General features: G+C 39.5%; 1 protein-coding gene across 2 annotated transcripts in view; it reads right to left on the minus strand.

Annotated features, from left to right (window-relative positions):
- Nucleotides 1-230: 230 nt before the first annotated feature.
- The window catches only part of LOC126236238 (threonine aspartase 1), a 51,844-nt gene continuing 33,861 nt past the window's right edge, over nucleotides 231-18,213 (minus strand). For both annotated transcript variants that reach the window (XM_049945380.1, XM_049945379.1), the window contains 3 exons: nucleotides 14,625-14,814; nucleotides 12,083-12,234; nucleotides 231-588 (listed from right to left, as the gene is read on the minus strand). In XM_049945380.1, coding sequence (XP_049801337.1) covers nucleotides 505-588; nucleotides 12,083-12,234; nucleotides 14,625-14,814 — 426 coding nt within the window. In that variant the 3' untranslated portion in view covers nucleotides 231-504. The remainder of the gene's footprint in view (nucleotides 589-12,082; nucleotides 12,235-14,624; nucleotides 14,815-18,213) is intronic.

Below are 18,213 nucleotides of genomic sequence, written 5' to 3' on the forward strand. Positions count from 1 at the left end.
TTTAATCTTCGTTTCTCCTGTACTTGCAAAGAATGAAGTTTAACATCATCAATGAATTGATTAGATGTCATGTATCTTAATGTCACTTGTGTGAGCAAACAGTTAATTACTAAAAGAGACCTGATTTCTTCGTTTTCTCTAATTACATATATATGAAGGAACAGGATTAATAAATTTAAAATTGAGTCCTGGGTTATCTCATAGCTGCACTTTGCTCGGACACACAATACTTCTTGTTAAAATATTACAGCTGAATTTATTTTAAGGTGAGGTGCACATTGTTTGTTTGGAAATCTCAGTTTCAAATAGACAGTCTCCTAAGGATAAGTGCAACTGGTAACAAAACAGCACAATATCCATCATGTTCCAATGAGATCACATACAAAACATGTTCAGTTGCTGGACAGATCATATCAGTAATCACTCCATAAACCAGTATCTAGTTCTCTGATACAACAGAACTTGAATTGTAGAGGATGATGTGAAGTAAAACTTCAATCATCATCAGTTAAACTTCCCGCGACATTTGAATGCAGTCCCTTCAACTTTTGCTATTTCTCCAGGCTTTGTGTTGAGTGAAACACGACTCTGAAAAGAAGAAAACACAACATTAAGTTCTTGATCCCCTGCTAGTCAAAATCTGAATTACTGGTTATAATATAAACACATCTTTTACTTTTGCACTATATCAGTTGTTCTAAATCACATAAACACTATAAAGGCATGACTGTTAAATAGTGAGCCTGAGCACCTCACATTGTGACAGACACATGGGATGAGTTTGGTTTTGGAATGTAGTTGACCAGTCTAGTCTGGAACTATCAATCATCATTTTGTTTTTCTGCCTGTTTTAGTGTGTTTGGAGCATTGTTTATAGGGGACACTATTACAAAGTAGCACCGCAATCTTGGTTGGTTTAAATGCCAAGTAGAATATCAGCCTCCAACTTCTTGTGTAGTTAAAAATTTGGCAATCGAATGTTTTCAAACATTAAAGGTGTTTAGTTATAATGCTATATCACATGTATAATTACTACAATGACACAAATGGTTTTCTGATTGTCAAGAAGAGGTCGAATATCCTGGTCAATTTGTCTCTGCAAGAACTGATGAAAACAGTCAGAAAATTAATGACACTGTGCAGGAAGACCAGTGTCTAACCATTTGTATGATCACCAATTAAGGTGAACAATACTAGAGAGACAGTAAGACAAAATTTGCATGGTGAACTAAATATAACACAAGTTTCTGCAAAAAATGGTCTTGAAAACCCACACTCAGAATCAAAAAGATGATCAGAGGAACAAATTTGCTCTGATACTACAGAAGAACTCGGAGCACCAGACTTGCTCACAAATGCCATTACACGACATGAAACATGAATTTTTTATTATGATGCAGAAGCAAAGTGTCTGGTGATTCACTGGAAGACCCCCTGTCAAGAATTAAAAAAAAAAAAATAGTGCAAATGAGCAAGTGAGAACCAAAGGTAAGGCTGATCATCTCTTTTTCTAATTCTGTTTCTTCAATATCTCAGTCTGAGAGTCAAACCATTAATCAGAAATCATACAAAGAACTAATCAAGCTGAGGATAAAAAAATAAAATAAATGGATATGTGGAACAGGGAGACAACCACTGAGCTACAACATTAAAATGTAAAAAATCTTTTTTTTAAAAAAAATCTTTTAACTGCCTAGATTGCTTAAATATATGAAAATTAAAATATGATGACTAGACTAGTTTAAGATGTTGGTGCCACCATCTTCAGATCAGCCAACAGGCACAAGAACAGAAAATCACCATAGAAAAAAAAAAAATATTATGAAGCAGTCATCAAGCTTCTCACGTTTGAAGGAAAAACAAATACATAAACCTATCACTCACAGCAAAAATGTCAGTATATGAAGTATAGAATGAATACTATATATAAATCATGTTTGAACTGAACTAAATGCAAACTCAAAGTGCCACACCAAATGAAAATTTTTAAACAGACTATGCTTATGTGAGACGTAGGTTGAACAAAAACTATGTGTACCAGTAAAAACCGTATCATGCAGTAACTTGCATTTGTATAAGAGGCGAGTTCAGGGGAAAAAGATTTTTTTAGTTGTAAGAGCACAATAAAAATTAGGCTGGTTCTACACCTGTAGAAATATACAAACCAGACAAATATACAGTACATAGTACAAAATTAAATCAAAAGTTAAAAGCTGTAACAAAATTAAAGGGAAGATCACACAAAAGGCAATAAAATAGGACAAAAATTTTTGCCAAGGAGATTGTATGTTTTTGTCTCTTCCCACAGGCAAAGAATTTTGATATTGCTGTTACCACTAAATTTCTTATTTAACCCGCCTCTTTTACTACATGTCCACCAGTATGGCTGTGGCGCGTGGCACATTCAATTAGCGTGCCGTTCAGCAGCTCCAGGCCCTTCCACCTGATGTCGCCGACACAGGACGGTGTCTCAGCCACTTGCAGAAGGAAGCCAGTGTCCCTAGCAGGTGAATTCCCTTAATATTTTCTTGCACCAGTTCCAGCCAGTCTCTCTTTTACTTGTTACCAAACTGTAATATTCTGATTACGTTAAGCATGTCATGCCCTGACATAAATTGTTGGTTTTTTGTAAACACATTTCTCACTGTGTTTGGAGTGGCAACAAGAAGAACTTGTGTGTGCTCAAGGTGAGTGAGTGTTTTTTCATATAATTTCTCCATGGAAGTGGTACTTCAATCACTTCTCCATCCCGCAGCAACTTGCTACAGCCACTTTGGAAAACCTTGTGGCTATGTTGTCTGTTCCACCTAATGCTGTTTCCACCATGTGACAACTTTGCTCAAGATTGGGAAGCTTATGAAAAATGGCTCTGCCAGCACTTTCCTGCATTCAGGGTGACAAACCAGGATATTTGTAAGGCTTTGTGTTGTAGTGGATTTCTTCTCATGTGTATCAGTTGTGTCAGTTGGCCCCTTGCAGAAATCGGGCTCACTCTCATTTGATGAAATGTGGAATTTGTTGTCTTATCATCATCATACGTGCACCCATGTTATTAGTACTTGCATAGTGTTTTACCAGTGCCGCAAGAAACCACATCCGTATTATCGGCCTTGGGCAGCGGAGCTACAGGGTCTGAATTGTAAGTGTTATTGTATTGCTAAATGCTCTAAAGAAACATATTCCAACTCCATGGTTCGCGACATGATCTTCTGCCTCACACTGGATGAAGAAGTTCATAAGTGTGTGTTTCAATATGAAAATCAGACCCTGAATCCAAGAAGTTATGGAGGTTGCTCAATCTAGTGAGGTCACCCCAGCAGCAAGCCACCAAACTGAGGCATCACGGGAAATCACCATCACTGACAATGAACCACAACAGTGCGTAGCAACAGGCTCACCGAGCAAAGAGGAAGTCAGTGCTGTGCAAACCAGGACACCTGGCCACAACGGACAACCCTACCAGTAGTCACAACAAGGACAATGGGTGGTACTTCCATCATGTGCCTCTTGTTTTGTGCATAATGAAAGGGGTGCATGCTCCAGGCAGTGGACATCATGTCACAAATGTTGCAAGAAAGGCTGCATTGTGTCAGTTTGTTGTTCTCAGCTTTCCTCCAAACAAATGGATGTGGACATTAATTCTATTTCATCACTATCTACAAGTCACAATAAGCTCTTTATTGGAATGTTTTTGATGAACAAACCATTGTCGCTGCAAGTGGACACTGGAGTGGCTGCTTCGCCCCTCAACTCTCAAATGTTGGCTCTCATCACACACTGTCAGTTAGTTACAATAAACAGCATATTCCTATTCTTGGTCAATTTACTGCCACAATGGCATACAAATCTGTAGTCCATCCTATCACATACTTCATTGTTAGCAATCCCTGTTAGCGGTTATTAGCAATTTTCTATTACAGTCTCTGTGCAACCTGTGTCAGGCCACGTTCCTTATCAAGCCCTGGATTCATTGTGCTTTGAATTTTTGGTTTTGTTTTCTGAGAGTTTAGGATGTGCGAACAATTTCGTGGCACAAGTTATGCTTAAACCTCCAGCTCGGTCACACTTCTTCCGGGTGTGGCCCATACCTGTGTCCTTATGCGAACGTGCAAAGTCTGAAGTAGATCAGTTGATGTCGCTCACCATTGTTCAACCGGTTTCAACAAGTGAGTGGGCTACTCTGTTAGTGATTGTGATAAAAACTGTCGAGTTAGCTCCACTTTGCAGTTACTTTAAAGTTAGCATAAATGCAGAGTATGTTATTGACACTTAGCCTTTGCCTCAAACCGATGAGTTACTTGCAAAATTGGCTGGGGCCAATTTTTTCCCAAAACTGACTTAGCCGAAGCCTACTTGCAAGTTCTATTACATGATGCACTGAAACATTAGATTGTTGTGAACACACCTTTTGGTCTTTATCAACATCAACATTTAATGTTTAGGGTGTTTAGTGCCCCAGCTATATTTCAAGAGTTTTTGGAGCAGGTTATGGCTTATGTCCCTTGCTGCATCAGTTACCTTGACGATACAGTCATCACTGGCACTATGATAGAAGAACACATACGTAACCTCCGTTGTTGCTTTACTCTTATGCACCATGCAGGCTTTAAGTGCAGTCTTAATAAGTCCCAGTTTTTTCAATGCTCTGTTATTTATCTCAAACATGAACTTTCCAGGCAGGATGTTTGACCACTAGAACGGTATGTTGCTACTATTATGCCTTTGCCTCATCCAACCAATTCGCACGAACTGCATACATTCCTTGGTAAAACAGTATATTATCACAGGTTTCTTCTGGATGCAGCCCCTCTGGCTCGCCCTCTGCACCAGATGCTTCATAAAAATGTTCCTCAAAATCAAGTTACACTCCACACCTTGTCTTGCAGCTTCCCAAACTGGTTAACATTTAGTCCCAGTATGGAGTGGGGGCAGTTCTGGCCCACTGTCATGCGGATGGCTCTGAGCAACCTATTGCATTTGCATCTAAAATGCTCATCATGGCTGCAACACTATTCACAGGTAGAAAAAGAATCCCTTGTGATTGCTTATGCTGTCAGAAAATTTCATCTATTCTTATGTTGTATGAAATTCCACTTAATCACAGATCATAAACATTTAGTTTCCTTGTTTCACACTTTGGCTGCCTTACCCAACAAAGCCGCTCATTGCCTTCAATGTGGGTCTTATTTTTGTCGAGGTATAATTATGTGATACATTTTCCATCCTATGTCACAGCACACAAATGTGGACACACAGTCTTGGCTTCCCATGCGATCCGATCCGTTGTTTGATAAGGAAGAACTTGTGTTTTCTCCTTGACAAGGAAGCAAGAGACTGTTGATGGTTTACCCATTACCAGCTCCGGAACCGCAACAATGGTAGCTGCGGAAGACACAGAGCTTAAACAAGACTTGTGCATGATCTGTGACCTGACCAAGCACTGGGCCGGGCATCAGTCCCGTAGCAAAACTTGTAAGCTCTTGTTGATGGAAGGGGGTATTCTCAGTGTTGTGGTTTCTGTACAGCTGTGCAGAGGAGGTTATCATTCTGCTAAATCAAGGTCATTAAGTAGCCTCCCACACTAAAAATTCGCATTGGGCACATATTCTGGCCTGGCATTAACTGCAAACTGAAGCACCTGGTCATGGCCAGCTGCCAGTGTTCCAAACAACAGCTGGCACTGCATGCGGTGTCTTTTCCTTAGCCAGCAGCCACACTACCTTGGGAACTAATCTGTATAGATTTTCGTGGATCTATATTGGACAATTTTTTGACTGTTGGTTGTTGATGCCTTTTCCAAGTTTCCTTTTGTTGTTCATTGTCCATCTACTATAGCAGAAGCAAGGTGCTGTCAACAAGTTTTTCTAGTGAAGATGTGCCTCATATGGTAGTTTCAGATAATGGACCTCAATTTGTGGCTCAATTAAAAAAAAAAAAAAAAAAAAAAGGCTCTGAACACTATGGGACTTAACTTCTTAGGTCATCAGTCCCCTAGAACTTAGAACTACTTAAACCTAACTAACCTAAGGACACCCCACACATCCATGCCCGAGGCAGGATTCGAACCTGCGTCCGTAGCAGTCGCGCGGTTCCAGACTGTAGCGCCCAGAACCGCTCGGCCCCCCCGGCCAGCTGTGGCTCAATGCTTTAAATATTTTTGCCCCCACAATAGCATCTGCCATTTCACAGCACACCTTTTTGTCCACAATCCAATGGCGAGACAGAACACCCCGTGCAGAACTTAAAAACACGAATGCTTTGATTCTTGAAGTTTTCCTGGCATACTGAATATTCTACAAGGTTTTGGGATTGCAGCCAGATCATGTTGACTTCTTGCCACAATATTTCAGATGGCACCCATCCAGCCACCTTCAGGTGACCATCCGCCACTGGAGTCTGCTTTCGTTTTGGGATTCAGTAATTAAAGAGTCTGTGGAAATTCATCTAGCCCAAAATCTCGTTAATTGGGATGACTGCTTTCAACTGGACATTGCTTAGGACCCGGTGATCTCTTTAATATCTTCTGAGAGAAAACATTTTATTCATAATGACATGTCTAGGAAACAACTGATGTTTGTTTTCAGCAACATGAGCGTGCATTCCAACAGAGAGCGGACATGTAGTTTCACCTTTATGCATGGGCCTGCGCACCACAGGTAGAACAGCATTTGCAAAGGGCATGGATATTGACAGAGGACACTCCTGTCATGGCCACCAATGCGCATGCGTTTCCACACCAATTTTTGCTATAAAGCCAATACCGTGAACTACCAGACTCCAGTGGTGGACATTCACTTGATAATGTCTGGACAGTTGCCAGCCGAAATATTGTAGCAAGAAGTCAACATGATCTGGCTACAATCCCAAAACCTCATAGAATATGCCAATGCTTCAGTTTGTCATGAAACTCCTGGTGGAAGATGCTCCTACGTTTTTTCTCAGTTCTTACAGAAAGACTCCAATTGGGGACAAGAGACCAGCTTAGCTCTTGAACAGCTGGCAGCTGTGGATGCAGCTCCATCTACCATTCCTGGGCAGGAGTCCTGCAGCGACACTGAGGCGTCATGTCTACATAAGTAAGAGACGGAAGTCCCGAGTTCGAGTCTCGGTCGGGCACACAGTTTTAATCTGTAGGAAGTTTCATATCAGCGTACACTCCGCTGCAGAGTGAAAATCTCATTCTGGAAACATCCCCCAGGCTGTGGCTAAGTCGTGTCTCCGCTATATCCTTTCTTTCAGGAGTGCTAGTTCTGCAAGGTTCGCAGGAGAGCTTCTGTAAAGTTTGGAAGGTAGGAGACGAGATACTGGCAGAAGTAAAGCTGTGAGTACCGGGCGTGAGTCGTGCTTCGGTAGCTCAGATGGTAGAGCACTTGCCCGCGAAAGGCAAAGGTCCCGAGTTCGAGTCTCGGTCGGGCACACAGTTTTAATCTGCCAGGAAGTTTCATATCAGCGCACACTCTGCTGCAGAGTGAAAATCTCATTCTGGAAACATCCCCCAGGCTGTGGCTAAGCCATGTCTCCGCTATATCCTTTCTTTCAGGAGTGCTAGTTCTGCAAGGTTCGCAGGAGAGCTTCTGTAAAGTTCGGAAGGTAGGAGACGAGATACTGGCAGAAGTAAAGCTGTGAGTACCGGGCGTGAGTCGTGCTTCGGTAGCTCAGATGGTAGAGCACTTTCCCGCGAAAGGCAAAGGTCCCGAGTTCGAGTCTCAGTCGGGCACACAGTTTTAATCTGCCAGGAGGTTTCATATCAGCGCACACTCCGCTGCAGAGTGAAAATCTCATTCTGGAATCAAATTCTTACCATACCCGTCCCAGCATGGCATCATCGACAGTGGCAGTCGCTTCCCATATTCTCTCCTAGAGCTCTGCTACATCACATGGTAGAAGCGGTACATACACCAGATCTAGTGTCCCCACAGAAAAAGTCACATGGAGTGAGATCTGATGATCGGGGAGGCCATTTCATGAAACAGCTGTCACCTTCTCTAGCACGGCTGATCCATCGATGCAGCAGCTCAGTGTTCAAGTACCCACGAACTTCACAATGAAAATGGGGTGTAGACCCATCCTGCTGAAAGATGAACAATGTCCGATTGCATTTGAGGCATCAGCCATTGCTGCAACATGTCCAAGCAGAAATATCCAGTGACAGTGTTCTCGTCGAAGAAGAATGAGCTGTACAGTTTTCGACGTAACAAGGCATAAAAAAAAACATTTACCTTTGGGGAATCACGCTCAAATTCCATGCATTCGTGTGGATGCAATTATGCCTGTTCACTTTCCCATTAGTGTGAAAGGTAGCTTCGTCACTAAAAATTAAGCGATCAACAATGCCATCCCCATCCTCATTCAATTGTTGCAATTGAGAACAAAACTCAAAACGCTTGTCTTTGTCATCATCGCTGACCTTCTGCACTAGCTCCATTTTGAACAGTTTCATAGACAGCTTCTGTCACAGGACTTCCCACACTGTCATTGGAGCTATTTCAAGTTCACGGGACGCACAATGCACCGATTTCTTTGGACACCTTATGAATGTCTCTCGTATGCGCTCGACATTCACTTCACTCAAACTGGGATGTTCGTGTCTCTTTGCCAGGCAAAAGCAACCCGTTGTAATGAATTTGTTGTACCAGTGGTAAACGGCCTTTCTTGTTGGTGGCTTCTTACCGTATTTGGTTCTAAACATCCGCTGAACAGCTGTAGCACACTTTTTTTTCGAACTCCAACGCACAGAAAGCTCGCTCTGCACCTGAACTCGCCATGTTTGCGACTAGCGTGCTGTCTAACCACAAATTACCAAACTACGCTATGGTAGTATACATGGAAAAAAAAAAACTTTCAGGGTTTCTGTACAATGTTTGGTTCTTGTGCAATAAATAACTGAAAGTGTTCCCGGACTTTATGTACACCCTGTATTTTATGATGATTCTATTATTTAAAGGAGGATTTATTTTTATAACTGTGGATTTTCTAAATTGGTTCATTTAGTAAATTATTCAAGAAAGCTATTAAGTTGTGACGGGTCAAAGATAAAAGTTGCAGGATTTCGCAGTTTAACACTAATATTGGATTGGCTACGATGTGTATCAGCCGATCAGACGACAGTATGTTCACATTAATTTTGTGGGCTAAAGAATTGCTTTGTGAAGGTTAAGGAGTCAGTGCAGAGCTCATCCATCATCATGTCCGGATGCGGATACAAGCAGCTCTGAATAGGTGGGATAATTTTGCAGAATAATGATTAAAACATGAGTGTGGAATGCCGCAAAATGGGTGCGAATGTGTGAGAAAAACAAACACATGAAATTCCAATTTTAATATGTAAACTGTGTCTTTTCAATAACTAAAATCCATGCAGCACATTATACAAGCTGTACCGCAAAGTAAAGATTCGTAGTGGTGAAACTGTGCAATATTTGAGCGAGGATTCTGTCACAGATAATCCATTTTGTACTCCTTTCTGGTATTATATTTGGGTTGATACCATAAGCTGGCTATTACAAATGTCTATGATTGCATGTGAGTGTTAAAATTAGAACTCAAGATCAGGACAGGCTTAGCACTGTTTTTGTATCAACAAGTGCTAATATATTGAACTTTTCACTCATAAACTACCTTTCAATTAATCGCTCAGTTAACCTGATACTAAAAAACAATTGTTGCACCCACTAGATTCATATAATACCACTAGTTCTACAACAGCTTTTCCAGTAGAAGATGATCATTCATTTTTAACAGGGAAGGAATGTAGACCAGTCAGAAGAAGAAGAAATTTGCCACTAAGTGAGTGTACACTTTCTTAGGCTGAGCAAAATTAATCATGCCATTACATGACGTCATCATGATTTGCACCTAGCACTCCAGTCTGAAACAGGGTTTGGATGACACCTGCGTTGGCTTGCAGGTATCATCCACAGCCAGTGTGAATAACATGTGTTCATGGTGCACATCGATGAGCACCATGTGGTGTGCCATTCCAATCAGCTGTGCTCCCAGCAAGGCACTAACAACTCATAGTGGCCCTCTGCACAAGCACCTCTTCCACTGGCATCACCATCCGTCACGAGCAGCAAGCTGCCCAAGTCGTGCCTGCCCACCCTCCTGAAGTGGTCTGCCACTGCTCCATCAGTTTCTCGGGCACAAATGGGCAACGTGGCTCCGTCTCTCACTACCCCTGCAGTGCCCGATCTTGCAGTTGAGGATGCCGAGGCTTTATCGGTGCATCCACAGGTGTTGCCACAGGCGCCTCCTCCACTGACGTTGGCACCGCCTTCCCTGCCATACCCCTGCTAGCACCACCTATGTTGCCTCCAAACACCATGGCTCCCCAGCCCGTGGCCCCCACCGCAGTGCCCAGTGTTGACACGTCCTCTTACTATGAGGAGCTGGGGTCCTCTGCCTGCTCTCTGGGAGGGGGAGGAAGACCAAGTCTGTGCTCCTGCCACTTCCACCACTATGCACTTGTTTGCACAGATCAAGACATGTTCATCTCCAGGATGATTATATTCTGACACCAGAGACATGTCAACCCCCAGAGCATCACAGAAGTGCCCAGCATCCATGACCCCCCCCCCCCCCCCACTCTCTCTCCCCAAGGAGGGAAGAGTGTAGTACCCCACACAATACTAGAACTCCGCCATTATGGCCATGGCACACACAACACTCCAGGCACTTCCATCCGAGGCTGTCAACTGTACACAGCACCTCAGTCACCTGCAGCAGGAAGCCAGTAGCATCTAGTGGGCAAATACTTTTTGTACTGTCTTATACCAGCTGCAGCCTGACTCAAATAAAGGTTGTGTTTGAAGTTAGAACCCTTATCTTAGTATCTGCATTTCCCTCAAACATTTTGAGCCTGAAGATTACTTTATAAAAAAAAGGTTTTTTTATGGTAATTTTCTGTTTTTGTGCTTGTTTGCAGATCTGAGGATGGTTGCATTGACAACTGAAAGTAGTCTAGTCATCAAATTTTAATTTTCATATATGTACATAATGTAGGCAATTAAAAGATTTTTGAAAAAAGATTTTTTACATTTTAAAAATTTACACGAGATCATTTTCTGTCAGGCATTATTAATTCTATCTTTTTCTGCAATAAATCATATTTGTTATTGAAGTCCTGTTATTTAATTACTAGAACTTATGTTGAACCTACCAATTACAAACACTATTTTATTGGACCTAGTACTAGAATTATTATCAATTACTTAAATTATTATTGTAATCTTATCCACTTGTTGTATGTTATTTATTTTTCCTAAACAAAGCATTTTTGAGGTAAGTTATATAAAACACTGAGGGATGTGATGCAGTGATAAGACATGGAACTCATACTTGGGCAGATGGCATTCAACTTCCCTCCCACATTAAATGGACGAGACATTAAACACTAAACTTCATTTTGTTGCCTAAAAGCATGAAAATTGTGAACACATGAAAGTAGATTCAACTAGCAACCAAATGCAATTTACAAAGATGAATGCAATGAAGGTTTTCAGGAAAATGAAAACCTTGTACACCATAGTGGGTTCAGAATTAAATCTGCCACAAGTGGAAGAATTATCTTGAACATGGAAACATTAGTGTGGAAGGCGAAACATAGCAGATTATAAGACAATGGCTGGTAATAAGGATGAATAACAAGCCATGGAAAGTGTAAAACGCAAAGTAAAACATACTCAAACAAAGATATCATTTCTTTAACAAGTAATACTAAAATTATAGAGTGCCACTGCTGAGAAAGGCATTGTTTCTTTAACATGTCATAGCAAAATTCTAGAATGCCATTGCCAGCACAGGCATATTTTTTTTTTTTTTTTTTAATGCCTGTATTCTACCTTACAAATTCTGTGTGTGGGAAAAAGGAGAAACTAAAACAATAGATTAATTGTGTTAATTACTGGAATAAAGGAGTACATATCTCTTGTTGACCAGGTAAGTAAACTGCACATAATGTCTAACAATACCAGTCATTCTCTGCAACTGAACTTGCGAATCTTCACATTTTAAAGTTTCTGCGATTTATTTTACGAATATAACTACAAATGTGAAGTTACTTTATGGTGAATCTACGACTTACCATAGGATGGCTGTATGCCGTACTCATGAGACCAACACACATTGTCTTTGTTGTATGTCCCCAAATAAATTCTCCAATGTCTTTCAAGGGATTATATTTTAGTACTATCAGGCCAGCAAGTTTCTCCTCCTCTTTGAGGCTCAAAGGAGACTCTAGATAACAAAAAATAACATCAGAACAAAGATATACAATTATCTATAAACATTTTTCCACATGTTACCTGCAAAACCAAATTTATCTGAGATGGCATTATTAATTAGTTTCATACTTCACTCTGTTACATCCGTTATCTACTCTTTCTTTCTTAATTTCCTCACTCCATTTTTTTTTATCAGACCATTTCTCTCAATTAAAGTCATCTGATCACCTTTCATGCTTTTGTGTCTCCTTGGTGGTCTGTTCTATCTTGTGATCCTACCTTCTTAGTCGGTGCTGGTCTTCCACCTCCTTGGAAGCTTTCCTTACCTTGACTCCAGTCTTTCCCAACATCTTCTGTCTTCCCCATCCTGCTACCCTATTTGCTCCAGTCAGGCTGCATCATGAGGAAAAGTGGGGTTTTGAAGTGAGAGAGAGAGAGAGAGAGAGAGAGAGAGAGAGAGAGAGATATGGTATGTGCACTGATGATCAAGTGCTCCAATGAAATGAACACAATCTTTATCATGAATAACATTATTCATCACAAGAGTTTTATATGTTTGTATGCTGCCCTACATTACATATGTGGTTTGTGACTGTCTTACATCATAATTTTTTAAACAGAATGGTGTAAAAGATATATGTTCTAGACATGGGTAGTACTTAGGAAGTGGCTAGGAGTTGACATTCCTGCATCAACTATGAGTAGATCAGAAGGTCAGTGGGTAGGTGTCAGACAACAAACCTAGTTCAAGCCTTAATCAGTCCTAGAATTTTTCTGTCACATATATTGCTTGTTTCATCTTTGGCAATTATTTTTATAAGTGAAAAATGCCAATTTGCACCACCATGATTCACAGTCTTTGTTAAAATACAGATCTCTCTGTAGCTGGATAGATAAGCCTCTTCAGAATTCAAAGGAAGGCAATGACACACAAGATTAATAAAGCATTATGGTGTTCAAACCAGACTTTGTACTGGCGATTTACCTTTTGTTTCTCTTTTACTGAAATTAGAAAGTGGAGTACCATATTGTAAACAATTGTTTGGTTCTGAAGTTAATTCTGACTATTAATTCATTGACATCAGCTGTATTAGATAGAGATCTACTACTCAATAGTAACATATGAAAATTTGTGGTGGATCGGTACTTGAACTGGAATTTCCCACTCATTGCGAGCAGTTGCCTTAACAACTATCCATGCATGCTCTTGGGACCAATCTAAACTTCTACAGGTCATCGTTTCTACATCATGTGTGTAAGTATTACAAGCCTAGGTCGGCACACAATGGTGATAACATGGGTCTTGATTCAACGCTGTCTCATCCTCCATGTTGCGGGAATACGAGTAATGCTATGAGCATTAGGTGATGAATTTAGTCAACTACAGTATACAGATGTAGACAGTGTGACAGGCAGAAGTTTGGGTCAGTCCGGGGAATGTATATGGATAGCCAAACTGGTCAAGGTGACCACCCACAATAAGCAGGAAATCCAGGTTCAAGTCCTGATCCAGCAAAAATTTTCTTGTGTCAATACTCCTACATAACTAATACATCTGATGTCATGGAATTTGCAGTCAGCGAATTAATTTCAAAACATTTTGTACTGTTGTGGATTAATTATAGTGTCTGTTCCTTCAGACATGCACATAATTTTTTGTTGTTATGGTCAGTCATTTACTTCAATGACATTTTAATGAATTGCAACATAGGACTCTCCAAATTGCAACTTACGCTACGATGTGGTACTCCATTCAAAAAAAATGTTACAGTTTAATTTGACATTTTGATATTGACAGTTTTAATATTTTAATCTCTTTCTTTTATGTTGGCTTTCACAGCTACTATGAATTTCTTCAAGTTTACGGCTGTGATTCCACCATGGCTGTCAACTTATTGTCAAAATTAAAAATTTATCAGTATTCATTTGGCTTTTAAGTCATTATCATAAGATGGAGCATATAATGCATTAAATAAATCTTCAAATAAAATGGAACCACAGACCACACTAAGAGTTAGCAAGTGCAACACAGAAATGAGAAATGGTTCTGCATATATTCACTGCTAGGACGGAATGATCTTAGCAACACAATTCTTCACAGTTAAATTGGAATGTCAAATATGCAATTATTACATATTGTCTAGATTTTAATATTTATTTCTTAATACCGAACATCGGTATAATGTTACATGTGGTTTACAAAACAATTGCAATCTTTTTCTGTCATTCTGCACTCATCCAACATTTTTCACTGAGGAATTCAATGTAAAGTTTCCATACTTCATTATATTATTATCCCTCTTTTTGAATCCATGTTAATCCTATTGGCTGTTATCATTAGAAATTCATTTAATGTCATATGTGCCTAATAATACCTTATGTTTAACACAATCGAAGACTTACCTAAATATTTCAGTTTCAATGCATCCTTTAGGCCTCTAACTGCACAAATGCTTTCTTCCAACATTGTAGCTGTCTCTTTAACAAGGAAAGTACGTATTAATTGTTCTCCGCAACCAGATGATGACACTGCTACAGCATCAATATCACCTCTTGCATCCTGAGCCCAACAACCAAATCCAGGGATACCTGCCTAAAAATAGCCATTGAAAAGCATGCAATCAAGATCTCAATCATCACCACTAATTAATGTTTATTATTTCCTCAAAACCTGTTTAACTCAAAGCAGAAATAAAAACAATAATCCATCTATTGTCAACAATCTATAAAAAAAGATGTGACTAGATCATATTTCTTACTGAAACCTACAGTTCCGAAACAGAGAAAGGAAAATGATGCATATATAGCCAGAAAATAGAGTCATAGTAAATGTTGAATAGTTCATACTACTATTGAATGTTGTACTAGTCAAATGACATACAGTTGCAATAGTATGAAAGATATTGTCAGGTGAAAAAGTTTCACCTACAACAATTCAGATAATTTGAAAGAAAGTGAACTTAAAAGAATAATCATTTGTAATCCAAGTCATGCTGTACAGGATTACCAGGATGAATGTACACTATTCTGGGACTGATAATACAAGCTTCTGTGAACAGAAAGCTTGATTAACGCGTAGTCTTCTCTGTCCAGCTGTCCAAATTTATGTTTTTGAATGTAAATGCTAACATACAAACATGGAAAAAGCAAACTGGGCATTCTACAGTTCAGAGAATCGAATGCCAGCTTCCTGAATTACAGGAAGAGAACCCAGAGCCAAGAGAAACTTAAACTGATGAGGTACAAAACCCAACAATGCTGGAAGTGGAAACAGTGATAAATAAACTAAAAAATAACCATGGACTCAGTGAAGATAGGATCGTGTCAGAACTAATAAAATCGGGGAGGAAATCTCTATGACGTGAAATATTTAAACTAACAAAGAACATATGGGTAAAAGAAAGCATGCCAGAGGAGTGGAATAAAATGCCCAATACATAAGAAAGGAGAAAAGCTCAATTGTGAAACCTATAGAGGCATAACCCTACCAAATACATTTTCTCTGGAGTGCTGAACAAAAGAATAAAGAAGTGCGCTGAAAAGATACTTGGAGAATACCAATGTGGATTCTGACCAAACAGAGGTACATCTGACCAGTTGTTTGTTGTTAGACAAATAACGGAAAAATTTTATGAATATGATATGGATCTCCACTTCCTGTTCGTTGACATTAAACAAGCTTTCGATAGTATTAACAACCAGCATTGCACAAAAGTCTGAAAGAATTGGTCATCTGTGATAAACTGATAAGGTCAATGGAGCTAACAATAAAGGATACAAAAGCAAAAGTGAATAACTGTGATAAACTGGTAAGGTCAATGGAGCTAACAATAAAGGATACAAAAGCAAATGTGAATAACAGAATGACAAGATGATGGCCTCTCTGCGGTCCTGTTTATCTTAGCACTGCATAGTATCATACAAAAAGTAGATAAAAGAGGAACGATAATGATGATGTCCAGCCGGATATGCACATATGCAGACAATATTGCCATCGTGACAAGGGATGTAACATCATTTAAAGAAATATATGGACAAATGGAAGCAGAAGGAACAAGAATTGGACTTATTGTACATGAAAGCAAGACAAAATATATGGTTATGTCCAATTCTGAAGCTAGACGAACATCACAGGACCTGAAGATCTCAAAAGCTTCAAAGGTGTTAGATGCTTCCATTATTTAGGTGTCCTCCTAACCAATGATAACAGTATGAGATAATGTATTAGAGAAAGGATACAAGCAGGAAACAAAGCCTATTATACAGACCTTAAGATGCTCAAGAACTCTCTAACCACAAGAACAACTAAACTGAGAGTACACTATCCCCTTGTGCGACCTGTTGCCACATATGGATCAGAAACATGGACAAGTAAGTAAGAGCGTAAGGACATTTGAAAGGAAAATCTTACAAAAAATCTATTGGCCTGAGAGAGAGGAGATACAATCGTGAAATACAAGAGTTTATACAAGTGAAAGATATAGTGAAATTTATCAAATCTCAAAGAATATAAAACTTTGGACATAGCTGCTAAGGTTTGGTTAGGACATATAGAGAGGATGACAGAAGACAGGATGCCCAAACAAATAATGAATGACAGACTGTAATCCACTAGAAGGAAGGGCAGACCAAGGGCTAGATGGATGGCCAATGTGCTGGCTGACCTTGCCAAGATGGGGATCTGTGGAAGGAAGAAAAAAAGCTGAGAACAGAGAGATATGGAGGAAGATTGCTGAGGAGGCCAAGCTCCACCAAGGGCTGTAGTACTGAAGAAGAAGAAGAAGAAGAAGAAGAAGAAGAAGAAGTGCTCCAAATTGTAACGGTACATTAGAATGGGTAGATTGAAGTTAAATACAATGGGAATTATTTAAGTGCAATGGCAGAAACATCAGGATTTCTGGTCAGGTGATTATAGGGTTATAAGCATTAAATCAAACAAGACTAATGCAGGAGTAAGTTTAATAACTAACAAGAAAATATGAATGTGGATAAACTACTGTGAACAGCATAGTGAAATGACTACACAAAAACGTAAGTCCCAGCAAGAAACCTTGGATAACGTGTGAGATATTACATTTAACAGATGAAAGGAGAAATATATAAATACAGGAAACGTAAGCACATGAACAGGAATAAGGGCACTTAAAAAATAAATCTGAAAAAGTGCAAATGGCAAAGCACAAAAGGAGAAATGCATGGCTGTAGAAGCATGCACAATTATAGGAAATATAGATACCACATATAAGACAGCTGAAGATGCACAAACATCAGAGCTCTTATGCCAAGCCAGAACTAAGAAAACCAGGAAAGAGTGAAAGGCAGAAGGAATATACAGAAGGCCTATATGAAGAAAACAAACATGAAGATAATAATAGGGAGAGGAAACAGGAAGTAGATAAGGATGAGATGGGAGATACAATGTTGTGAGAAGGATTTGATGGTACACTGAAAGACCTAAGTCAACAAAGGTACCTGAAGTTGACAACTTTCCTGCTGAATTGCCAAGATCCTTGGGAGAACGTAACGTGACAAAATTATTTCTCCTGGTAAACATATAGTTTGGGTTCCAGAGAGATCTAGGAATTGCGAAACAACATTGAGACTACAGACTGCCCAAGAAAATTGGTTAAAAAAAGGCAAACACAGCATTTTTAGTTTTAAAGAAAGCTTCTGACAATGTTGACTGGACTATATACTCTCTTTAATTTTGAAGGAAGCAGAGATACAATACTGGGAGCAAAAAATTATCTACAACTTGAACAATAACCATTCTGTAGTTATAAGAGTTGAAGGAAAGGAGTGCAATAAATGAGAAGGGAGAGAGGCAAGATTGCAGCCTATCCCAAAAGCTATTCAATTTGTAAGTTGAGTAGGCAGGAAAGGAAACCAATGAGAAAGTTCCTAAAAAGAATAGAAGTTTAAGAAGAAGAAATATAAAGTTTGAGGTCTGCTGATTATACGAGGGTTGGAACTTAAATAGTGGCAACTATTT

Source organism: Schistocerca nitens, chromosome 2 (assembly GCF_023898315.1).
Source record: "Schistocerca nitens isolate TAMUIC-IGC-003100 chromosome 2, iqSchNite1.1, whole genome shotgun sequence".
Classification (NCBI taxonomy): Eukaryota; Metazoa; Arthropoda; class Insecta; order Orthoptera; family Acrididae; genus Schistocerca; species Schistocerca nitens.